This window comes from Vipera berus (assembly GCF_964194415.1).
Source record: "Vipera berus genome assembly, chromosome: 1".
Taxonomy (NCBI): domain Eukaryota; kingdom Metazoa; phylum Chordata; class Lepidosauria; order Squamata; family Viperidae; genus Vipera; species Vipera berus.
This window is the reverse complement of record NC_138202.1, coordinates 7846245-7871875: the sequence shown is the minus strand read 5'-3', so window position 1 is coordinate 7871875 and position 25631 is coordinate 7846245. Positions and strand designations below refer to the sequence as shown.

Here is a 25631-nt window from a genome sequence, read left to right as displayed (position 1 = left end):
ATTCTGGAGGAATGGCTCTCCAAATTCTTCTTTAAAAGATCCAGGGATGGAGCACTCACAACTTCTGGAGGCAAGTCGTTGCACCGATTAGTTGCTCTCACTGACAGGAAATCTTTTTTTAATTCTAGGTTCCATCGACAGTCAACCAATATTTGGATGGATGTTTCCAGCTTAAGCTTCCTTCTTGTTGGATTTTAAGAAGAGAGTTTTCAAAATTCTCAAAAGCAGAGAGAGAACAATATTATGGCCGGTGAAAGGGGAAAAAACACCACATCTTCAGTGCACATTGGGCCTTGGTAGCAAAGAGGTAGACCTCGACCAGGGGTAGGCAACCTCGGCTCTTTTATGACTCGTGGACTTCAACTCCCAGAATTCCTGAGCCAGCATGGCTCAGCTTGGAAACCTCTCCCTTTCCCCTCAGCACGGCTGGCTCAGGAATTCTGGGAGTTGAAGTCCACGAGTCATAAAAGAGCCCAGGCTGCCGTTGTTGTTGTTATTAGCTGCGAAGTTGTGTCCGACCCATCGCGACCCTATGGACAACGTTCCTCCAGGCCTTCCTGTCCTCTACCAACTTCTAGAGTCCATTTAAGCTCACGCCTACTGCTTCAGTGACTCCATCCAGCCACCTCATTCTCTGTCATCCCCTTCTTCTCTTGCCCTCAATCTTTCCCAGCATTAGGCTCTTCTCCAGTGAGTCCTTCCTTCTCATTAGGTGGCCAAAGGATTTGAGTTTTAGCTTCAGGATCTGGCCTTCCAAAGAGCAGTCAGGGTTGATCTCCTCTAGGACTGACCGGTTTGATCACCTTGCAGTCCAAGGGACTCGCAGGAGTCTTCTCCAGCACCATAGTTCAAAGGCCTCAGTTCTTTGGCGCTCAGCCTTTCTTATGGTCCAACTTTCATAGCCATACATTGCAACTGGGAAGACCATAGCCTTGACTATATGCACTTTTGTTGACAGGGTGATGTCTCTGCTTTTTAGTGTGCTGTCTAGATTTGCCATGGCTTTCCTCCCCAGGAGCAAGCGTCCTTTAATTTCTTGGCTGCAGTCCCCATCTGCAGTGATCTTGGAGCCCAGGAAAATAAAATCTGTCACTACCTCCATTTCTTCCCCATCTATTTGCCAGGAATTGAGAGGGCCGGATGCCATGATCTTGATTTTCTTAATGTTTAGTTTCAACCCAACTTTTGCACTCTCCTTCTTCACCCGCAACAAGAGGCTCTTTAGTTCCTCTTCACTTTCTGCCATTAGAGTGGTATCATCTGCATATCTTAGGTTGCCTACCCCTGTCCTAAACGTACGACCATTTCTCTAGCAACTGTTCGAAGTTATGACAGCACTAAAAAAATGACTTACCAGCAGTCCTGGCAGATTTGGTCATGTAATAAAAATTTGGTCATTAAATGAATCCAGCTCCCCTATCCCATTGACTTTGCTTGTCAGAAACCGGCTGGGAAGGCCACAAAGCATGATCACATGACGCTGGGAGCATACAACCATCCTAAATATGAGCTGGTTGCCAAGCACCTGAATTATGATCACATGACTATGAGGATGCAGTGACGGTCTGGTATCAAGTCACTTTTTTTTCCAGTGCTGTCATAACATCCAGTGGTCACTAAATGAATGGTTGTAAGCTGAGGACTATCTGTATTTGGTGATACTATTTTAGACCTCTATGGATGAAATTCACCCAGCACCTTGAAAGATCCAGCAGGAAATTGGTTGATTTAAACCAGGGGTCTTCAAATTGGGCCCTTTTATGACTTGTGGACTTCAACTCCCAGAATTCTTCAGCCAGCATGCCTGGCTGAAGAATTCTGGGAGTTGAAGTCCACAAGTCATAAAAGGGCCAAGTTTGAAGACCCCTGGTTTAAACAGATAAATTAGGTGAGACTAAAACATATGAAGAATAGTTGCAGGAATTTGGTATGTCTATGTTGTGATTCAGGGTCAGCCTGTGGGTCCGGCAGCCGGGTCGGATGACTCGGATGACTCAGACGAGGGGGAGGAGGAGGGTGTTGAAGACGAACTTGCTGATGATGGCTTGGAGGCTTCGCAGAGCCCCCAGCCAGGCCCCTCTTCTCAGCTGCGCGAGCCCGACAGTGCGGATGATGATGACCCACAGCTGGCCCTGTTCAAGGACGCCCGACGCAGGAGGCAGTCAAGCAGGAGCAAGCAGAGAAAGGCTGTGGGACTCCTCGGAAGGAGGCACAGGGAGGCCACGCCCTGAACTCTAATAAAGGGAGTGTTTGGGGAAGGGCTGGTTGCTGAAAGCAACCGCTCCGTTTGAGGATCAAAGTTCCGGTATCTTGTTTCATGTTTTGTTGCTTGTTTGTATAATAAATCTTGGCAGACGTTTTCCAGCCTCAGACGCTCTCCAGCCTCTGCCGTTTGTACAGGGGTTGCCTTTCTGCAAGGCCGGTAGCAGGCTGGTACAGAACAGTCTAGTTTAATGAAAAGAAGGACTAGGGGTGACATGATAGCGGTCTTCTAATATTTGAGGGGCTGCCACAAAGAAGAGAGAGTCAAGCTATTCTCCAAAGTGCACGAAGGCAGGACACAAGAAGCAACAGATTGAAACTGGAACTGAGGAGAAACTTCCTGACAGTGAGAACAATTAATCAGTGGAACAACCTGCCTGCAGAAGCTGTGAATGTTCCAACACTGGAAGTTTTTAAGAAATGGTATAGGGTTGTCTGAAATGGTATAGGGTTTCCTGCCTGAGCAGGGGGCTGGACTAGATGACCTCCCTTCCAGCTCTGTTATTCTGTTACGCGCTGTGTGAGTGCAGCTGCTACTGGGTACCTAAAACCTGGATCCTGAAAATAATAATAATAATAATAATAATAATAATAATAATAATAATAATAATAATAATAATAATAATAATTATTATTATTATTATTATTATTATTATTATTATTATTATTATTATTATTATTATTACTATTACTATTATTTAATTTCTATACCGCCCTTCTCCCGAAGGACTCAGGGCGGTGTACAGGGCAAATACAATAAAAATACAATGTACAAAAGTTAAAAAAGAATTAAATAATACAGCCCAATTCCAATAAAAATTAATACAATTAATATTAAAATACCCCAAACCCATCAGATCAGGCCGGCTTGTTCAAATAAGTATGTTTTTAGGTCACGGCGGAAGGAGCGAAGGACGGGAGCCATCCGGAGCTCAACCGGTAAACGGTTCCAAAGGTCTGGCGCGCCCACAGAGAACGCCCTCCCCCTGGGGGCCGCCAGTCGACACTCTTTGACCGACGGCACCCTGAGGAGGCCCTCCCTGTGGGAGCGCACAGGACGAAGGGAAGTTGATGCCGGCCGCAGGTGCTCCCATAAGTAATCCGGACCCATGCCATCAAAGAAACTAATTAAGAGGAGCCCATTTTCCATCCAAACCTCAGCCGAACCGCTTGCATGAATGATAGCAAAACCTGCTCAAATCAAATCCACTGAGATGTGCCGCCCCCCCAAAAAACAAGGTACAACGATAACAACAGAGACTGTTTTTCAGACCGTCCTAAAAAAAGGTCTTCCTTAAACGTACCAGGCAGTCCAGCTGCGCCACGGGGGTCTTGGTGCCCGGCTGCCCCACATCCCAGACCTTGACACAGCCTTTGCCCCCCGTGTAGACGTGCTGGGTGGAGTGGCTGATGGTGACGGCGCAGACCACCTCGCCGTGGGAGAGCGTGTGCAGCTGGCGGGCGTGGCGTGGGATCCCGGAGCCGATCAGGGCGTCGGGCGGGAAGGGCACCGGCTGCATCTGTCCGTCCGCGCTTACGTGGAAGGAGTAGGCCCTAGGAGGAGCAGAGAGTTAACGGCTGTTACTGCTAGTCCTCAACTTACGACCAAATTTATGTCACTAAGTCATACCTGTACTTATAATTTTTTGTTTCGTTTTGTTTTACTGATAAAAGACAGATTTTATTTTCCTGGGCTCCAAGATCACCGCAGACGGGGACTGCAGCCAAGAAACTAAGACACTTGCTCCTGGGGAGGAAAGCCATGGCAAATCTAGACAGCACACTAAAAAGCAGAGACGTCACCCTGCCAACAAAAGTGTGTATAGTCAAGGCCTTTGAACTCTGGTGCTGGAGAAGACTCCTGCGAGTCCCTTGGACTGCAAGGCGATCAAACCGGTCAGTCCTAGAGGAGATCAACCCTGACTGCTCTTTAGAAGGCCAGATCCTGAAGCTGAAACTCAAATACTTTGGCCACCTAAGGAGAAGGAAGGACTCACTGGAGAAGAGCCTAATGCTGGGAAAGATTGAGGGCAAGAGAAGAAGGGGACGACAGAGAAGGAGGTGGCTGGATGGAGTCACTGAAGCAGTAGGCGTGAGCTTAAATGGACTCCAGAAGATGGTAGAGGACAGGAAGGCCTGGAGGAACGTTGTCCATGAGGTCACGATGGGTCGGACACGACTTCGCAACTAACAACAACAACAACTGCTAAAAGACTTTGGAGATCACTGTCCTAAACCCACCAAAATTAGTCAATGTTAAGTTACTATTTTTAATGTTTTCATGTCTTGATCTTTTTTTGTTTTTATCGCTTGTAAATCTTCTAGAGTCGCCTCTGGGCAAGGCGGACAGCATAGAGATAAATCAATAAATAAAACGCATTAAACATTCCCCGTCCTTGCGATCCACTGAGAAAGATCACCATTTCCTTTTCTCCCAACCGGGAAACCCGACTTACGGCTTGCTGCCGGAAACTGCTTGGAGGGAGGCCGAGAGAGGGGATCCCCGCAAATGTGGGTGAGATTCAAAAGCCACCTGTGGAAACCAAGGAAGGAATCAGGGGTCAACTGGGACTCGTGATGAAAACCTGTTCTATCTATGGAAGCTTTCCAGTTTAACGCTCAGCCTCGTGGTTCCGACAGATGAAAGTCTTCAAAAGAACTTTGAGGCATCGTTTACCTTAAAGAATCTTTTATTCGAGTAGCATAATATCGGCACTCACATAATCGAAGCCAAAAACTCAATTTCCCCTCCCCTGGGCACTTAGAATCCAAGCACAATTCCCTCTTCCAGTTAACAGTCATAAATCACATTCCCCAGTTAGGTTGAAGCACCGGCTTCCTCTCCAGCTCTCCAGCCTGCCAATTCTTTATCAGCTCTAGGCTCAGTAACCTTGATTCTCACGCTATGTTTAGTGTTGTTATGTCTGGCTGGACTCTCATTCACATCCACCCCCCTCCCAGCATCATCTAACTCTAAAAGCAAAAGGGAAAAGATGGCTACATTTCCATCTGTTGTCAATGCAAGAACATCCAATGTTAGCAGCGTTGACACTCAGCTCTGATGTTATAGAAGTGGCTAGTCTATAGAGTATGTATGGAAAAGTACAAAATTGCATATATTGACAAAGAACCAAGCCATACAATGCAATGTCCCTTTTTCTTCCTTAATTCGTCCCTTCAGCCAATTTGAACACTCGCCAGAGCAGAAAGACAGAGGCATAGATCAAATGGATTAATACATTCAAAACCATGAGGGCTAGAGCCTCACATCTTCCTTAAAAGAAGGAGCAAAGGCCTTGCTTGGACATTTTATCTGTGTTTCTCAAACTTGAGCCACTTTAAGATGGGTGGATTTCAATTCCCAGAATCCCCGTTAGCCATTATTCTGAGACCCCTGCTACCTCCTTGCCTCGGAGTTGTAAAGTTGAAGGGAACAATAAAGATCATCAAGTCCATCCCTCCTCGTGCTGAAGGGCTATGGCAACTTTAAGACTTGTGGGCTTCAATTCCCAGAATTCCTCAGTCAGCACTGCTAGTCATTATTCTGAGACACCTGCTACATTCCTGCCTCGGAACTGTAAAGTTGAAGGGAATACTAAAGATCATCAAGTCCATCCCTCCTCATGCTGAAGGGGCCAGTACAAATCATCAAGTACTCCCCATGCTGGCTGGGGAATTCTGGGAGTTGGTCCATACACCTTAAAGCAGGGGTCTTCAAACCTGGCCCTTTTTATGACTTGTGGACTTCAACTTCAACTCCCGGAATTCCTCAGCCAGGCACGCTGGCAGGAAACCCTATACCAGGGCTGGCTCAGGAATTCTGGGAGTTGAAGTCCACAGTCATAAAAGAGCCAAGGTTGCCTACCCCTGCTCTATACCATTTCAGACAAATGGCTATCCAGTCTCTTCTTTAAAACTTCCAGTGTTGGAGCATTCACCGCTTCTGGAGGCAGGTAGTTCCACTGGTTAATTGTTCTCACGGACAGGAAGTTTCTCCTTAGTTCTAGGTTGCTTCTCTCCTTGGTTAGTTTCCATCCGTTGCTTCTTGTCCTGTTCTCAGGTTCTTTGGAGATTAGCTTGACTGCCTCTTCTTTGGGGCAGCCCCTGAGATATTGGAACAATGCTATCATGTCACCCCTCGTTCTTCTCTTCATTAAAGTGCACATTCCCAATCCCAGCAACCGTTCCTTATATGTTTTAGCCTCCAGTCCCCTAATCATCTTTGTTGCTCTTCTCTGCGCTCTTTCTAGAGTCTCAACATCTTTTTTACATCGTGGTGACCAAAACTGGATGCAGTATTCCAAGTGTGGCCTTACCAAGGCATTGTAAAGTGGTATTAACACTTCACGTGATCTTGATTCTATCCCTCTGTTAATGCAGCCTAGCACTGTGTTGGCTTTTTTGGCAGCTGCAGCACACGGCTGGCTCATATATGTAAGTGATTGTCCACTAGGACTCCGAGATCCCTCTCACAATTGCTACTATTGAGCAAGGTACTCCTTATAGTATACCTGTGCATTTGGCTTTTCTTGCCTAAATGTAGAACCTTACTTTTTTTCACCATTGAATCTCATTTTGTTAGATAGCGCCCAGTTGAAGTCCACAAGTCATAAAAGGGCCAAGTTTGAGGACCCCTGCCTTAAAGTTTCTAAGGTTGAGAAACACTGCTAGTTTAGTATATTTTTCTGAGACACCTTCTTCACAAAGACTGATGGTGGTCAGAAAGTTTGACACAACTGGGCTTCATTTCAATTTGCTCCCTTTTAAAGGCCTCCTCCCACCCCCAAATTCGGAAGGCGGCCCCAAAGCTCACCAGCGGAGACCGTCCGTATCCTCCAGGGCCTGCAGAAAGATGGATGCCGACGTAGGAACTCGGTGCAGCTAATTCGCCATTGAGGCCGGCGTGAGGCATCACCCCGAAGGGCGAAGCAAAATTGCTGGTGAAAGAATTTAGCGGACTCCGCAAGGCTTATTTGAGAGAGAGAGACAAAAGAAGAGGTTTGTTCTTTTCAGCCAGTTTACAGGTAGTCCTTGACTTACAACAGGGGTCTTCAAACTTGGCCCTTTTATGACTTGTGGACTTCAACTCCCAGAATTCCTCAGCCAGTCATAAAAGGGCCGAATTTGAAGACCCCTGTTTTAAACCAACATATTTGGATTGGCCAAGCAGAAATTCCAGACTGTGTGTGGAGGGGGGAGTTGCACAATCTTGATTTGATTTGGTGATGCAGAGAGGTCGTAAATTTTGCAAAAATCATTTCCTTGTTCATCCAATCACTTCTGATGTTCCAACTTACCTTAAGTAGCTCCCAAACTCTAAGCTTAATGTAAAAAACACAAAATACAAACCAAAATAAACAGCAAGAAATGCAAATAATTTGAGGATCGGTGTTGTCCATGGAAAGCTGGGGGGGGGTGTCAAATAAAAATAAACAAGCCTTTAATTTTATTTTCATGACCACGGGGATGCTGCAACGGTCGTCAGTGTGAAAAATGATCACAGGTCACTTGTTCAATGCCGTTTTAACTTTGAACAGTCACTAAACGAACTGTTGTTAAGTCAAGGACTACCTGGACGTTTAAGCAACTTCTGAGTTGCATTTTTCTCACATTAAGGACCCCACTGCCAGTGGCCGGAAGCTGGAAGCATTTTGAGAAAGTGGTCACTAAGAAGGATGATCCTCTGTCTCCCAAAACATGGCCAGCTCAGGGTCCTGAAAATGCCAACGTTGTTTTAGATGATCTTGGCAAACAATATAGAAATTGGCAGAAATAAATAGAAGTAAGAAAGCAAGAACCCCAGTCAATGACTCACTGATAACGTCGCTGGTGGACGGCTTTGCAATCTGAGGCACGTAACTCGGGCCGGCTCGGGGAGTGAGTATTTCAGAGACTGGAGACAAACTGGCTGATTTGGAAGAAGCTGGATTGGTTTCGTTCTGGAAACAAAAGACTGATTTAAGTACGGCAGTTCGGTAAAAGTTTTGTCGATTTGTTAGATGGAGCCTCCAGGACCTATGGCAGTCTACCTGAATGGGACAGATTGGGGAGGAATGTCTTACCTTTACATCCCGATTGAATTACCTCATTGGTCACTTTCGGCAACAGGATGTGGGGACTTTGACTCCCAGAATTCCTCAGCCAGCATTTGTGAACTTCAGCTCCCAGAATTCCCCAGTCAACATGTGGACTTCGACTCCCAGAATTCCTCAGCAAGCATGTTTTCCAAACTTGGCAAGTTGTTGAAGTGTGGATTTCAATTTTCCGCAATGCTGGCTGGGGAATTCTGGGAGTTGAAGTCCACACATGTTGACTGGAGAATTCTGGAAGCTGAAGTCTACAAATGTTGGCTAAGGAATACTGGGAGTTGAAGTCCACAAATACTGGCTGAGGAATTCTGGGAGTTGAAGTCCACAAATGCTGGCTAAAGAATGCTGGGAGTTGAAATCCACAAATACTGGCTGAGGAATTCTGGGAGTTGAAGTCCATGGATGCTGGCTGGGGAACTAGCTAACTGAACCCTGATTTTTACAGCCGTCCTGCCAGCTGCTGCAACATTGTGCTCTCTGGATAGATTAGGATCTTAAAACCAGGCTGGGAATTCTGGGAGCTGATGTCCACCGAGTACCAGCTTTGGGGAAAACACGTCTTGAAAAGAAAAAAACAAACAAACACCCAGAGTCTACTTTTCTTTGGCTTCTATTGAACCCCATTCTGTTGGTCCCACACAGCAGGGCTGGTTCTGGATTCAGAGGAAAGGTATTCCCAGTCCCAGCTTTGCCTCCTTCTCTTGGCTGGGGCTGATGGGTGAGACAGCTCAATCAACACCACCTCAAGTTCTACAATCTTGCCAGCAGATCGAATCTGCACAGTGGGGATGCAGCCTCGAGTGCGGATTTCACCCGTTTGTATCCATCAAGAAAGAGGGGGAAATAAGCAATCCAGGAAAGGAGAGTGGGGTTCTCCCAGGCTGCAATAAATAAATAAATAAATAAATAAATAAATAAATAAATAAATAAATAAATAAATAAATAAATAAATAAATAAATAAATAAATAAATAAATAAATAAATAAATAAAAGGGGGGGAAACAGGGTTGCAAAATTGATCCCCACTTCTGCATTTTTTTTCCAGGTTTTTTTTCCCCCACTTCTACTCCCCAAGCCAGCCCAGATGGTCTGGCAATATATCTCTCTCTCTCTCTCTTTCTTTCTTTCTCTCTCTCTCTCTCTCTCTCTCTCTCTCTCTCATATACACACACAATAACACACAGGTTTCTTGGCCAGCCCCTCCCTTCCCCCTCCCCTCCCTTCTGCGTGCCTGCCCTAATAGCAATTAATTATACATTAAAATCCTCCCTGGAATTCAAAGCCCTTGGTGGGCCGCTAATTAACGGAGCTCCCCAGGTTTTGAGGAGGGGGCACGGGAAGCCCAGGGGAGCCAAAGTGGGGCGGGGAGAACGGGGAAGGGGAGGGGAGGGGAGAAAAAGGGAAAACAGGCACAGAGGAAGCCTAGCAACCGGTGTCACCAGCGGCACGGAATTGCAAAAGCATCTTCTCAGCCCAGATGTTCCGTCTGTCTGTCCGTCTGTCGTGGCGGGAGGGGGCTCCCCCGTCTTGCCAGCTGCCCCTTTTCATTCCTCTGCAATATTCACTTTCCCCCCCCCCCAGTTTCTGGGTTTGGATTTTTGAGAATGCGGTCCCTCAAAGTCCTCTGGTTTATTTATTATTTAGTTGTGTGGACGGAGGTTTGAAAGCGGTCTGGATGTATTTCTCCAAAGCGCAGTTTGCTTTTTTTTAGATCTTTTGCCTCCTGGTGCAGGTGGTCCTCGACTTATGATCACAAGTGAGCCCAAATCTTCCGTTTGCTAAGCAAGGCCGTTGTTCAGTGAGTTTTGCCCCATTCTGCGGCCTTTTTTTTTTTTGCCAAAGTTGTTGAGCAAATCGCTGCAGTGGTTAAGGGAATCCTGCGGTCGTTAAATGAATCTGGCTTCCGCCATTGAGTGCTTGTTGGAAGCCAGCTGAGAAGGTGGCAAATGGTGATCACCTGACTTGGGGACAGTGCAACCGTCATAAGTTCATGCCGGTTGCCAAGCATCTGAATTTTGATCACCTGGGGATGCTGCAACTGTCATAATGAGTGCCATTGTAACTTCGAACGGTCACTAAACATATAAAGAACAGTTGCTGGAATTGGGTATGTCTAGTTTAACGAAGAGAAGGACCAGGGGGGACAGGATAGCAGTCTTGCAATATCTCAGGGGCTGCCCCAAAGAAGAGGCAGTCAAGCTATTCTCCAAAGCACCTGAAAGCAGGACAAGAAGCAACGGATGGAAACTAGTCAAGGAGAGAAGCAACCTAGAACTAAGGAGAAACTTCCTGACAGTGAGAACAATTAATCAGTGGAACTACCTGCCTCCAGAAGCGGTGAATGCTCCAACACTGGAAGTTTTTAAGAAGAGACTGCACAGCCGTTTGTCTGAAATGGTATAGGGTTTCCTGCCCGAGCAGGGGGTTGGACTAGATGACCTCCAAGGTCCCGTCCAACTTTATTATTGTTGTTGTTGTTGTTAAATGAATAGATCTAAGTCAAGGACTACCCTCATTTTGAATTTTTCATATAAACTCCCTGGATTCTTGGAGACAAATCAGTCCATCAGTCAATCACTGAATTATGTTTAAGAAGGATTTTAAAAATTATGTTCCTAAAATAGCACATTGAGTGGGGCAGCATTTGCAACCCTGGCTGTGCTTGATATAAAGGTAGTCCTCGACTTACAATGGTTCATTTAGTGACCAAAGTTACAACAGCATTGGAAAAAGTGAGTTATGACCATTTTTCACACCGACAACCGTTGCAGCATCCCCAGGGTCACACGATCAAAAGTCAGATGCTTGGCAACTGACTCATATTTACGACGGTGGCACAGTCCCGGGGTCATGTGATCCCCTTTTGCGACCTTCCCACAAGCAAAGTCAAGGGGGAAGCCGGACTCACTTACGAACTCTCTTACTAACTTAACAACTGCAGCGATTCACTTAACAACCGTGCCAAGAAAAGTCACAAAATGGGGCAAAAAATCACTTAACTCAGGTTTCGCTTAGCAGCAGAAAATTTGGGCTCAATTGTGGTCATACGTTGAGGACTACGTGTATAGCAAAAGTAAGGGAAAAAAATAGGAGCCTTGGTGGCGGAGTGGTTTGAATGCAGTATTGCAGCCTGACTCTGCCCACTGTCAGGAGTTTGATCCTGACCGACTCAGAGTTGACTCAGCCTTCCATCCTTCTGAGGTCAGTAAAATGAGTATCCAGATTGGGGGGGTGAACAAGATGCTGGCTCCGTAAACCGCTCAGAGAGGGCTGTAGAGCACTGTGAAGCGGTATATAAGTCTATGTATATCTAAATAACAAACTGCTCCCATATGAGGCAACACCAAAATACCTGGGGGTCACCTTAGACAGGACCCTGTCTTTTAAAAAACATATTCAGAATTTGGCTGCCAAAGTTAACAGCAAAAACAACATTCTGCAAAAACTGTGCGGAACAACTTGGGGAGCTTCAGCTCCAACTCTTCGATGCGCAGCCCTTGGGCTTTGCGACTCTGTAGCGGAATACTGCGCACCTGTATGGATAAACAGCTCACATACAAGACTTGTTGATGCTCAACTCAACCATACGATGAGATTAATTACTGGGTGCATAAAATCTACACCTATTCATTGGCTACCAGTTCTTAGCCACATACTCCCCCTGCACTTACGACGACAAGAAGCTCTCATTCGGGAGTATAGTAAGCTCCTGCTAACCTCCTCCCTACCCATTCATGGTTACACCTCTGATCTCTTAAGATGTCGATTAAAGTCAAGAAATCCACCGCTCCTCACAGCGTTTAAGCTGCTGGCCGAACATCAGAGCACCACACAAAAGTGGATGGAAGCATGGAGTAGCTATACCTCCCAAGATATTTCTGAGCATATTGTTGTTAGTTGCGAAGTCGTGTCCGACCCATCGCGACCCTATGGACAATGTTCCTCCAGGCCTTCCTGTCCTCTACCATCTTCTGGAGTCCATCTAAGCTCACGCCTACTGTTTCAGTGACTCCATCCAACCACCTCATTCTCTGTCGTCCCCTTCTTCTATTGCCCTCAATCTTTCCCAGCATTAGGCTCTTCTCCAGTGAGTCCTTCCTTCTCATTAGGTGGCCAAAGTATTTGAGTTTTAGCTTCAGGATCTGGCCTTCTAAAGAGCAGTCAGGGTTGATCTCCTCTAGGACTGACCGGTTTGATCGCCTTGCAGTCCAAGGGACTCGCAGGAGTCTTCTCCAGCACCATAGCTCAAAGGCTTCAATTCTTTGGCGCTCAGCCTTTCTTATGGTCCAGCTTTCACTGCCATACATTGCAACTGGGAAGACCATAGCCTTGACTATACGCACTTTTGTTGACAGGGTGATGTCTCTGCTTTTTAGTGTGCTGTCTAGATTTGCCATGGCTTTCCTCCCCAGGAGCAAGCGTCTTTTAATTTCTTGGCTACAGTCCCCATCTGCAGTGATCTTGGAGCCCAGGAAAACAAAATCTGTCACTACCTCCATTTCTTCCCCATCTATTTGCCAGGAATTGAGAGGGCCAGAGGCCATGATCTTGGTTTTCTTAATGTTAAGTTTCAACCCAAGTTTTGCACTCTCCTTCTTCACCCGCAACAAGAGGCTCTTTAGTTCTTCTTCACTTTCTGCCATTAGAGTGGTATCATCTGCGTATCTTAGGTTGTTGATATTTCTTCCAGCAATCTTAATTCCAACTTTTGATTCATCTAGCCCTGCCTTTCTCATGATGTGCTCTGCATATAAGTTAAATAGGCAGGGTGACAGTATACAGCCTTGCCGGACTCCTTTCCCAATTTTGAACCAATCAGTGGTTCCGTGTCCAGTTCTCACTGTTGCTTCTTGACCCGCATATAGGTTTCTCAAGAGACAAATAAGATGGTCTGGTACTCCCATCTCTTTAAGAACTTGCCACAGTTTGTTATGATCCACACAATCAAAGGCTTTAGCATAGTCAATGAAGCAGAAGTAGATGTTTTTCTGGAACTCCCTAGCTTTCTCCATGATCCAGCGTATGTTAGCAATTTGATCTCTAGTTCCTCTGCCTCTTCGAAATCCTGCCTGTACTTCTGGTAGTTCTCGATCCACATACTGCTGAAGTCTAGCTTGTAGGATTTTAAGCATGACTTTACTAGCATGAGAAATGAGTGCAACGGTGCGATAGTTTGAACATTCTTTGGCACTGCCTTTCTTTGGAATTGGAATGTAAACTGATCTTTTCCAATCCTGTGGCCACTGTTGAGTTTTCCAAATTTGCTGGCAAATTGAGTGTAGCACTTTTACTGCACTGTCTTTTAAGATTTTGAATAGCTCAGCTGGAATACTGTCACCTCCACTAGCTTTGTTGTTGCTCAGCTTTTCTAAGGCCCACTTCACTTACTTAATAATAATAATAAAGTTGGAAGGGACCTTGGAGGTCATCTAGTCCAACCCCCTGCTCAGGCAGGAAACCTTATACCATTTCAGGCAAATGGCTGTCCAGTCTCTTCTTAAAAACCTCCAGTGTTGGAGCATTCACCACCTCTGGAGGCAGGTTGTTCCACTGGTTAATTGTTCTGTCAGGAGGTTTCTCCTTAGTTCTAGGTTGCTTCTCTCCTTGACTAGTTAATCCTAATAGTATACCTCCAGGATTTAACCTACCCCGACACATATGGGTGACTTACAATAGAATTAGAACGACTCATGGGGTGTGTGCCGATTCTCTGTATAAATGGGGAAAGACACCTTCAGCCCAATGTGATTGCAGGGCTCCCCGACAGACTATCCAACATATAGTGAGGGAATGCACTAATAGAAGATACCCAGGAGATTTTAAGGACTTCCTCTGCGTAACAACGGCAGCTACTGACTGGATTTCCAAACTCGACATTAAACTCTGAAATGTTATTTCTGTTTTCCTCTTAGGTTTTATAATTGCTTCTTTTTTTAAAAAAATGTTTTAACTGTTCTAACTTGTAAATATGAAGTGCTTTTAATTCTGTGTGTGACCAGCCATACGCTAAATAAATAAGCGAAGCCGTGATGCTCCAATGGAAGAAGGAGGCAGGTCACCTGGCTTGCCTTTCCACCCTATGCATCATGGCCTGTGGTGGAATCGGCCACTGAAGCCGGGGGTGGAATTAAGAAAGTGGCTGGCATGGAATCCCTCTGAGGAGGAAGTGATGGAGGCCTCACCCTCCTTAAATCCCAGAAGCGCTTATCTGGTGGTGCAGAGAAGCCGGGGTTAGAATGCAGCATTGCAGGCCGACTCTGCCCACTGCCAGCAGTTCGATCCTGACCGGCTCAAGGTTGACTCAGCCTTCCGTCCTTCCGAGGTCGGTAAAATGGGGACCCAGATTGTTGAGGCTGACTCTACAACCCGCTTAGGGGGGAGCTGTAAAGCTCTGTGAAGCGGTATATTAGTCTAAGTGCTATTGCTAAATGGTAAATCAGCTATCCATTCAAGGAGGAGGGGGAGTCGTGTAGACCAGGAGTCCCCAACTCCCGGTCCATCGAGCGGTACCGGGCCGTAGCATGCCAGCAACCGGTCCGCACAAAGAAGCAAAGCCCTATCCTCACGATGCAGGCAGCACACAAAACCACGTAGTGTCCGGTCTGCGGAAAAACCTTTCTCTATGGAACCGGTCCCTGGTGCCCAAAAAGTTGGGGACCTCTGGTGTAGACACAGCCAATGAGTTGTAACCACCTTTCTACTTACCAAATTCAGGTCCCTGCCTTTGACAGGTGTGGTGCTGCGACTGGATGCCAGTGAGGCTGGACTGTTCGTAAAGCCCCTTTGGCTGGGCAGGAGTTGGGCAGAAGAGGCACAGAGTGGGCTCTCGTGCTCAGAAGGAGGGTCCTGGAAGGGGAAAAAAACAGATTTCAGACCTTCAATTTTGTCGAGATACTGGGCATCATAGGGAGACACTGCAAAAATAGGTTGAAAAACAAAAGATTGGATTGAGCCACTGTAGAATGACAAGCCGACAAAGACACCTAATCTCATACAGGTAGTCCTCGACTTACATCCATTTGTTTAGTGACCGTTCAAAGTTAAAACGGCATCAAACGCCCTTCGCCCAGTGCGCTCCCACAGGGAGGGTCTGCTCTGGGTCCCGCCGGTAAGAGATTGCCGGCGGGTGACACCCAGGGATAGGGCCTTCTCGGTGGGGGCGCCTGCCCTCTGGAACCAGCTGCCGGTGGAGCTGAGGACTGCCCCCGACCTCCGATCATTCCGCCGGGGCCTGAAGACCTGGCTCTTCGAGCTCTCGGGCCCAGACTGAGGAGAAATTTTTAATTTGGGGTTCTTTTTAACTGACTACAGGGTCAATTTAATATTTTTAATTTGGTTCTTAATTTTTGTATTTTGGATTTTTAATTCCCTGTAAACCGCCCTGAGTCCTCAGGGAATAGGGCGGTATATAAATATAACTAAATAAATAAATAAATAAATAAAACGGCACTGGAAAAAAGTGAAGACCGTTTTTCACACTTACGACTGTTGCAGCATCCCCTGTGGTCACGTGATCAAAATTCAGCTGCTTAGCAACTGACTCAGATTTATGACGGTTGCTAGTGCCCCGGGGTTAGGCGATCACCTTTTGCAACCTTCAGACAAGCAAAATCAATGAGGAAGCCAGATTCCCTTAGCAACCGTGTAGCTAACTTAACAATTCACTTAATGACCGTGGCAAGAAAGATCCTAAAATGGGGCAATACTCACTTAATGACTGTCTTGCTTAGCAATGGAAATTTTAGGCTCAGTTGTGGTCGTAAATTGAGGATACTTACAGTATTTTATTGTTTAATCGTGTCCTATTCTTGGATACTGCCTGCACAGTTTCCCTGGCAAAGGTTTTCAGAGGTCGGTTGCCATTTTCTCTTTCTTGGGGCTAAGACAAAGGGACTGGCTGAAGATCAACCAGCTGGCTTTGTGCCCAGGGCAGGACTAGAACTCACAGTCTCCCAGTTTCTAGCCTGGTGCCTTCACCACTATGCTGAACTGGCTATTGGTCTAATACTAAGATGCACTAAAACCATCTAGGTCACAGGGGTAGGCAACCTTGGCCCCTTCATGACTCGTGGACTTCAACTCCCAGAATTCCTAAGCCAGCGTGGCTCAGCTTGGAAACCTCTCCCTTTCCACTCAGCATGGCTGGCTCAGGAATTCTGGGAGTTGAAGTCCACGAGCCATAAAAGAGCCAAGGTTCCCCAGCCCTGAATTCTAGGTCAACTTCTCTCTCGCCATGCACATGTATACATAATCCGAACTAGACTGTGTAGTCTCTCTTCTGTTATATATGTGGGTATATGCACAATTCTGTATTTATTTACTTATTGTCCTATTTACGTAGTGCACATTGGAGGGTGGCCCTTTGAGAGCTGTCTGCCACGAAATTTCATTTTAATGTATGCTGATCAGTGTACGTTCAAAATGACAATCAAGCATTTATTCTGTTCTTCTTTGGCAGCTTTAAGATGTGTGGACTTCCGTTCCCAGAATCCCCCAGCCACCAGTGGGAAATGCAAAATATCCATTGCAAAAAGGGAAACGAAGATCGAATTTAGCCCTTTTCTTCTTCTTTTTTCAAGGAATTCTCAGTTGAACTCAAGTTGCATACAATATTAGTTGAGGCTGCAATTTCAGGTGGGGACTGGCGGCTAAAAAACATACGGAGAACGGTTGCAGGAATAGGGTATGTCTAGTTTAATGAAGAGAAGGACGAGGGGGAACAGGATAGCAGTATTCCAGTATCTCAGGGGCTGCCCCAAAGAAGAGGGAGTCAAGCTATCCTCCAAAGCGCCTGAGGGCAGGACAAGAAGCAACGGATGGAAACTAATCAAGGAGAGGAGCAACCTGGAACTAAGGAGAAATTTCCTGACTTAGAACAATTAGCCAGTGGAACAACCTGCCTCCAGAAGTTGTGGGCGCTCCATCACTGAAGATTTTAAAGAGATTAAGACAATCATTTTTCTGAAATGGCATAGGGTCTCCTGCATGAGCAGAGGGTTGGACTAGAAGACCTCCAAGGTCCCTTCCAACTCTATTATTCTTTTAAATAACTTTGAATGCCTCAAATAAGGTTGGTAAGAGAGGGAGGGAGAGGTTGGGAAGGGAGGGAGGGAGGGAGCAGGCTGACCCTCAATTCCACCTGCCCCAAATAAATGAAATTTACTTTGGACTATCTTAATGCAGAAAAGGGACGCGGTGGCTCAGTGGGTTAGGACGCTGAGCTTGTCGATCAGAAGGTCGGCAGTTTGGCGGGTCGAATCCCGAGTGCCGCGTAACAGAGTGAGCGCCTGTTCCTCGTCCCAGCTTCTGCCAACCTAGCAGTTCGAAAGGACGTAAAAAATGCAAGTAGAAAAATAGGGACCGCTACGGTGGGAAGGTAACAGCGTTCCGTGCGCCTTTGGCGTCCAGTCATGCCGGCCACATGACCACGGAGACGTCCTCGGACGAGCGCTGGCTCTTCGGCTTTGAAACGGAGATGAGCACCTGGTTTAGCGGCAGGAAGGACAAGGGAGACGCGTCTTCGTTAACAGGTTTATTTAGTCAGCCCGGACAACGGGAACGGTAAAACAGCATGCTTATATAGGTAGCTGTCTATCGGGACAGCAAATCAGCTGGGCGCATTTTCCCTCCAAAACAGGGGGCCAATCAGTCAGCTGTTAGGGCAGAAATTTCCCCAGCGACAGCGCTTAGCAGGTAACTAGGCAGGGAATCCTGTCAGCTGGTTTTGGCGGGCGGCCGGTGTTTGACAGCTTGTCGCCGCGACTGCGCATGCGCCAACTTTGACAGCTCGCGGCGGCCGCCGGGGGTTGCCGCGAGTTTGACAGATGAGTGGTGAATGCGCATGCGTCAGTATTTGACAGCTCGCGGCTGCCGCTGTGGGATAGCCGCGGTTTTGACAGTTCGCGGCTGTGTGCGCATGCGCGGCGTTTGACAGCTGTCAAACGGCCGCGTGTGCTTGCGGGAGCGTCTGCGCATGTGTCAGATTTGACAGCTGTCAGTGCGGCCGCGTAAATGCGGCCTATGACAGCTGTCATTATGGTTTGCAGAACATTGCACCCCTTTCCCCCCCCCTTGAACTGAACAAGGTAATTATTTTTAACTTTTAACAGTGTTAGAACTTGTTGGCGCATTCCCGGCCCATTCGAAGTCCAGTAAGTATGCTGGCGGCCTTTTTTGTCGTGTGGATCTGCGAGGTGACGGTTTCTCCATTGTTGCGGGGGCTTCCTCGGGAGGAAGGTCGGCTGGATCGGGGACATTCTCTGGGTGAACGGTGCTGGGGGGTGCAGGATCTTCCGCCGCTGTTTCTGGCGTGGAGGTGTTGGGGGGTGACCTGGGTCGGAGTTGATCTGCATGTCTCCGTAGTGTGAGTCCCGAGCCAGCATTGATGGTGTATGACAGGGGCCCGGTTTGATCGAGAACCACCCCCTGGGTCCATTTATCCCTTCCCCCATAATTTCGGGCCCAGACATTTTGTCCCTTAGAGAATGTTTTGTGTGGCAAGTTGTTGGTTTTTTCGGCCGCTGGTCTGTCTGGGTGCAGTCTGTCAAGTCGAGTGACCAGTCGGCGACCCCATCTTAGTTCCGCTGGGGATTTACCGGTGGTTGACACGGGAGTGGAGTGGTGAGCGAGGAGGAAGCGGGCGAGTCGACGGTGCCAGTTCCCGACGATCATTCTGCGCAGAGAGTCTTTGGTGGTCTTTACCATGACCTCTGCGAGGCCATTGCTGGACGGGTGGAACGGAGCCGATGTTGCGTGTCTAATACAGTTCCTCCTCGTGAAGATCTGGAAATCACGGGAGGTAAATTGAGGTCCGTTGTCAGTGATTATGACATCTGGTAGACCGTGGGTGGCAAAAACTCCCCTTAAGGCTTGAATAGTGGCCTCTGATGTGGTGCTTGAAAACCGGGAGAACCTCCAGCCATTTAGAGTAACTATCTACAATAATTAAAAATGTTTGTCCCTGGAACGGTCCTGCGTAATCGAGGTGGATGCGGGACCAAGGATTGGAAGTGGTTTCCCATTTGTGGACCGGGGCGTGTGGAGGGGAGGGTCTGGTTTGCTGGCAGAGATAGCAGCCGGCTACATGCTGCTCGATGTCCCTGTCTAAGGATGGCCACCAGATGTAGCTGCGTGCCAGAGCCTTCATTTTTGAGATGCCAGGGTGGCCCTCATGTAGTGTTTGGAGAACTTTTGCTCTGTGGCATGAGGGGATTATTACCCTGCAGCCCCAAAGGATGCAGCCTAAATGTGTTGAAAGCTCTTGTCTTTTTGCAAAATAAGGTTGGATGGAGGGTGAGGGGCAGGTTGATTGCCAACCTGATGTGACCCATGAGAGTACCCTGCTGAGGGTGGGGTCCCTGGTTGTGGCAAGTGCGATGTCTCTAGCTGTTACTGGGCATTCAGTGAGTTCTTGTATGGCCAGGACTTGGCCGGCTGGGGCTGGATCAGGGTCTATTTGGGGAAGTGGGAGCCTGCTAAGGCCGTCTGCGTGGGACATTTCCTTCCCAGGCTTGTAGATCAACTGATAGGAGTAGGCAGAGAGGAATGTCGTCCAGCGAAGCATTCGCGGGGATAAAATTTGCGGGGTTTGGCGGTCCCATGTGAATATGCCCAGGAGAGGTTTGTGGTCTGTATAGATTTTAAAGGGTCTGCCATAGAGGTAATCATGGAATTTTTTAATTCCAGCCACAATAGCCAGGGCTTCCTTATCTATTTGCGCGTAATTGCGCTCGGTTTTTGAAAGTGTCCTTGAGTAGTAAGCGATCGGGGCTTGCGTGCCATCGTTAAGGGAGTGGCTGAGGACTGCCCCGATGCCATAAGGGGAAGCATCGCAGGCGATGCATAGGGGTTTGGTTTCGTTGTAGTGCGATATGGTTGTATCGCTGGAAAGTAATTGTTTTAGCTGTTTAAAGCTGTCATTGTGAAGTGGAGTCCACTTCCAGGGGGCCCCTTTGTCCAGGAGCCTATGAAGGGGTTCTGCTATTGTGGCTTTTGCGGGTAGAAATGAATGGTAGAAATTTAGGAGCCCTAGGAATGCCTGGAGCTCCGTTCTATTTTTTGGGGGGGGTGCGGCTTGTATTGCCTGTATTTTTGCGTTGGTGGGGTGAATGCCCTTGCCGTCTATTTTGTACCCCAGGAATTCTGCGGAGGGCACTCCGATTGAACACTTCTCACGTTTTAATTTTAAACCAGCTGCGCGGAATCTCGAGAGGACTTCGTGCAGCCTGGTTGCTAGGGACTGGGTGGAATCGCCCGCGATGAGGACGTCGTCAAAATACGGGCAGACTCCGGGGATGCCTTTGAGGGTGCGCTCCATGACTTCCTGGAATATTCCAGGTGCCACGGAGATGCCAAATTGGAGGCGGTTCACCCTGAACGCCCCTCTGTGCGTCACTATGGTTTGGGCTTCTGCGGTTTCCCTGGTTACAGGGAGTTGCAGGAAGGCATGTGCCAAGTCTAGTTTGGCGAAAATGGAGCCGGACCCTATTTCCGATAGAACATCTCTTACTGACGGAACTGGGTACGCATGCGGGTTGAGTGCGCGGTTGAGGGTCGCTTTATAGTCTGCGCAGATTCTGACGTCACCATTGGGTTTGACAGGTGTCACTATGGGGGTTTCCCAAGTTCCGCTGTCAGTGGGTTCTAGGACTCCTAGTTTGAGCAAGCGGTCTAGTTCTTTGTCTATTTTTGGTTTTAGGGCGAAGGGAACTTTCCTGGCTTTTATTCTAACTGGTCCGACCTCTGGTTTGAACTTGAGGTCGATGGGGGGGCCATTGTATTTGCCCAGTGAGCCGTCAAACACATCCGCAAATTTTTTGCAGATAGTATCTAAAGAGTCGGTTTGGATGCGGTTTGTTCCCTCGAGGCGAATGCCTAATGCCTCAAACCAATCTAGTCCTATTAAACTAGTTCTTGGTTGCTTAGTTATTTGGGCTGTTAAGTGGCCTGAGAATTTTTTAAAATCGACTTTCAGGACGGCTTGTCCCCTTAAGTCTATTTGCGCCCCTTGAAAATCTGCCAGCAAGACCCTGGAGGGTTGGATAGGAATGTGGTGGTTTGTTTTGGTGGCTATCTTTTGGAGGGTGTCTCCTGACAGGATTGAAACGGAGGATCCTGAGTCGACCTCCATTTCACAGGGGATTCCCTGTATTTTGACCCACGTCCTAACTTTGGCTCTGGGGATGTTGTTAGCGGGGGTTTTAGTTAAGGAGCAAACGGACCCTATGACCTTTGGTTGAGGGCGGGGAGGGACTGTCCTACCTGCGGGGATCTCGTCAAGGTCGTGGAGGGTCTCCCGGTTTAGGCTGCGACATGCTGATCGGATGTGGCCGGTCTTGCCACAGCCGTGGCACTTTGCGTTCCTAAACCTGCAGGTGGCTCGGGCATGGCTTCCGCCGCAACTGGCACACTTTGCTCTGGCGTTGGTCTGCGGCTTCTTCGTGTTGGGGCCCGATTGTCGGTCTTGGTTGCGGCTCCTTTCCCGGCCGGCGGTCATCCGGTTGAAGCGGGAGAGGATCGCATCGACCCCGGATTCGGGCTCCGGCGGCCCCTGGCCGAGCTCCCTGGCCTGATGGACAGAGTTGCCCGGGTTTTCGCCAAACGGCTCGATTTCGTCGCGGTGGCTATCTTCGTATGCCATTATCTCCAGCGTGAGCTCTGCGAGGTCCATTGTGGGCTTCGCCACAAGTTTCCTCTGCAGGCGCGGGTTCTGGAGACCGGCGATAACTTGATCGCGGATCCGGTCCTCCAGGTCGGGGAAATGGCATTTGCGGGCGGCGTGCCTGACGGTCGCGATGAAAGCGGTGGTGGTTTCACCCGGCTGCTGCTTCCGTCGGGCGAACGAGAGCCGCCAATATAGTTCGGACCGCCTTGGCACGAAGTGTTTGCTGAGGCGGTCCGTGAGCTCGGCAAACGGAATGGTGGTGACCGGGTCCGGGCTGCAGAGGCCAACGGCGATATCGTACACCGCTGGCCCGCTCAGGCATAGGAGCGCGGCGGCCTTGTGGCGGTCCTCCGTGATCTTATTTACAAGGAGGTACCCCTCAACCTGGCCCAAATGCGACTCCCATCCTTCGGGGTGCCGGACGTCGAACTCCCTTATGTGTCCTAGGGCTGCCATTCCGGGTCCGCGGTACTTGGGCGCCTGGTAGGTTGGCTTGTCCGGTCAGTGACTTAGCAAGTGACTTCAGCGGTTGACCGGACAGCAACACTCCTGGCCCGTGGCTAGTACCGGCATCCCATCCTCGTCGCCAGGTGGTTTAGCGGCAGGAAGGACAAGGGAGACGCGTCTTCGTTAACAGGTTTATTTAGTCAGCCCGGACAACGGGAACGGTAAAACAGCATGCTTATATAGGTAGCTGTCTATCGGGACAGCAAATCAGCTGGGCGCATTTTCCCTCCAAAACAGGGGGCCAATCAGTCAGCTGTTAGGGCAGAAATTTCCCCAGCGACAGCGCTTAGCAGGTAACTAGGCAGGGAATCCTGTCAGCTGGTTTTGGCGGGCGGCCGGTGTTTGACAGCTTGTCGCCGCGACTGCGCATGCGCCAACTTTGACAGCTCGCGGCGGCCGCCGGGGGTTGCCGCGAGTTTGACAGATGAGTGGTGAATGCGCATGCGTCAGTATTTGACAGCTCGCGGCTGCCGCTGTGGGATAGCCGCGGTTTTGACAGTTCGCGGCTGTGTGCGCATGCGCGGCGTTTGACAGCTGTCAAACGGCCGCGTGTGCTTGCGGGAGCGTCTGCGCATGTGTCAGATTTGACAGCTGTCAGTGCGGCCGCGTAAATGCGGCCTATGACAGCTGTCATTATGGTTTGCAGAACATTGCAGCACCGGCCCCTAGAGTCGGAAACGACTAGCACGCATGTGCGGGGGAACCTTTACCTTTACCTTTTTTTATCTTAATGCAGTCCAGTGGCTGAAATGCAGTCATGTGAATGGGGGGGAGGGGTGGGCTGATCATGGAAATCCCGAGCTGGGTCATTAAGTATCCCCAGGGGGATCCTGCAGATGTTGAGACTCTGGAAAGAGTGCAAAGAAGAGCAACAAAGCTGATTAAGGGGCCTGGAGGATCAAACATACGAAGACCGGTTGCAGGAATTGGGTACGTCCAGTTTAAATGAAGAGAAGGACGAGGTTCTGACAGTCTTCCAATCTCCCAGGGGCTGCCCCCAAAGAAGAAGGAGCCAAGCCCTGCAATTTCTGGAGGTTGGACTGGAACATCTGGAGGTCTACCAAACAATAATGGAAGGTTGATTTAACTTCTGGGGAACGGGCCTGTGCACATTCTCTGCCTTGTCTTTCTTCCTTTCCGTCAGCGTAAACAGAAAAAAAAGGGAACTCGACCATGTGCAGTCTCTGTTTGTGCCAAGGAAAATAAAAGCCAAGAATGCTTTGAAGTGGTGGGAGGGGAGGAAAGAAACAAAACGAAAACGAAACCACCACATTAAGCAGAGCAATTTTATAGAACAGGCGGGGCAGAAGAAGCCTCTTAGCTGTGCCCAAACAAGAGCGGCCTGAGAGAGGGTGAAATGATGCCCTGTAGGAAGATTTATCTGCACTTTCTCCCTGTTGTTTCTCATTCGGTTTGATGGGGGGGAGGGAGGGAGAAAACAAGAAAGTAGGAGGTGGAGGAAGGGAGAGAAGGGAGAGAGAGAGAGAGAGGGAAAGAAAGAAAGAGAAAGGGAGGGAGGGAGAGAGGGAGGGAGGGAGGGAGGAATGGAGCAAGGAGAAAGGAAAGTAGGAGGTGGAGGAAGGGAGGAAGGGGAGAGAAAGAAAGAAAAAGAGAGGGAGGGAGGAAGGAAGGAAGGAAGGAAGGAAGGAAGGGAGGGAGGGAGGGAGGAAACAGGAAAGTAAAAGGTGGAGGAAGAGAGGAAGGGGTGAGAAAGAAAGAAAGAGAAAGGGAGGAAGGGAGATAGGAAGGTGGGAGGAAAGGAGCGAGGAAACAGAAAAGTAGGAGGTGGAGGGAGGGAGGGAAGGGAGAGAGAGAGAGGGAAAGAAAGAAAGAGAAAGGGAGGGAGGGAGAGAGGGAGGGAGGAAGGAAGGGAGCGAGGAAATAGGAAAGTAGGTGGAGGAAGGGAGGGAGGAGAGAAAGGGAAAGAGAGAAAGAGAGAGAGGGAGGAAGAAAAGAAAGAAAAAGGGGAAAGGGGTGGAGGAAGGAAGGAAAGAAGGGGAAAAGGGGAACGAAAAGGAAAGCAAAAGGGAGGGGGGAGGAGAAAGCCAGGAAGTTGTGACGTATGGGCGGAGATGTGGGCAAGGGGCGGGGTGTGAATACCCCTCCTTTCCTGGCCCACTCATTTCTCCCGCCCGCTTTCATTCAGCCCTATGGGAAGACCCCAGGAGGGGAATTTGGGGAAAGGGGAACAGCTGCTGGGTGGGGCTGGGCTGTCAAGAGCGGGAGAAATATCTCTGGCAGCCATAGTCGCCCCATCCACCACCTTCCGCGACACCCTGAACTCAAATCACCACCAGGAGGAAATTGGAAGGAATTCTCAAGCTCTCCCAAAATGAAGTGGAAAACCAGAAGCCTCTTTTTGCTCGGGCCGGGGGTGTGTGTGTGAGGGGGAGAAGGCCTCTGAAAACTTGAGAGAGAGAGAGATACAGGGAGTCCTCAACTTACGACCACGATGGAGCCCAAAATGTATGTTGCTAAGCGAGACACCTGTTAGGTGAGCCTTGCCCCATTTTTTAACGTCTTTTCTTGCCACACGTTGCTAAGTGAATCACTGCCGTCGTTAAATTAGTAATAGCCTTGTTAAGTGAATCCGGCTTCCCCCACTGACTTTGCTCGTCAGGAGGTCGCAAAAGGGAATCGTGTGATCCCGGGACGCTGCAACCGTCATAAGTATGAGTCAGTTGTCAAGCATCTGGATGTAAATCACGTGTCAACGAGGAGGCTGCAATGGTCGTGAGTGTGAAAAATGGTCATAAGTCACTTTTTTTTCAGTGCCATTGTAACTTGGAGGGAGGGAGGGGAAAAAGGGGAAGGAAGGAAGGAAGGAAGGAAGGAAGGAAGGAAGGAAGGAAGGAAGGAAGGAAGGAAGGAAGGAAGGGAAAGAAAGGAATGAAAGAAAAGCAAAAGGGAGGGGGGAAAGGGCAAGGAAGTTGCAATGCATGCTGCTGTTACCTCTTGGGCTGAGATGTGGACAAGGGACTTACAAACTGTTGTAAGTCAAGGACTCCCTGTACTTTAACCCAGCACCTCACCTCCCTAATTCTGGCAGAAAGTAGTTACGGTAATTCCCATTTCTTGAAAAATGTCCCTTTTCTCTCGGCCCCGTTTTC

The 25631-nt window shown here is 48.6% G+C and overlaps 1 protein-coding gene across 1 annotated transcript in view; it reads right to left on the bottom strand.

Annotated features, from left to right (window-relative positions):
* The window catches only part of TLE2 (TLE family member 2, transcriptional corepressor), a gene marked incomplete at its 5' end in the record, with an annotated part of 68350 nt that overhangs the window by 8262 nt on the left and 34457 nt on the right, over window positions 1-25631 (bottom strand). Inside the window, 5 exons of the mRNA XM_081321053.1 lie at window positions 3567-3816; window positions 4719-4795; window positions 7076-7230; window positions 8078-8201; window positions 15057-15197. Of these exons, the coding sequence (XP_081177179.1) occupies window positions 3567-3816; window positions 4719-4795; window positions 7076-7230; window positions 8078-8201; window positions 15057-15197 (747 nt within the window). The remainder of the gene's footprint in view (window positions 1-3566; window positions 3817-4718; window positions 4796-7075; window positions 7231-8077; window positions 8202-15056; window positions 15198-25631) is intronic.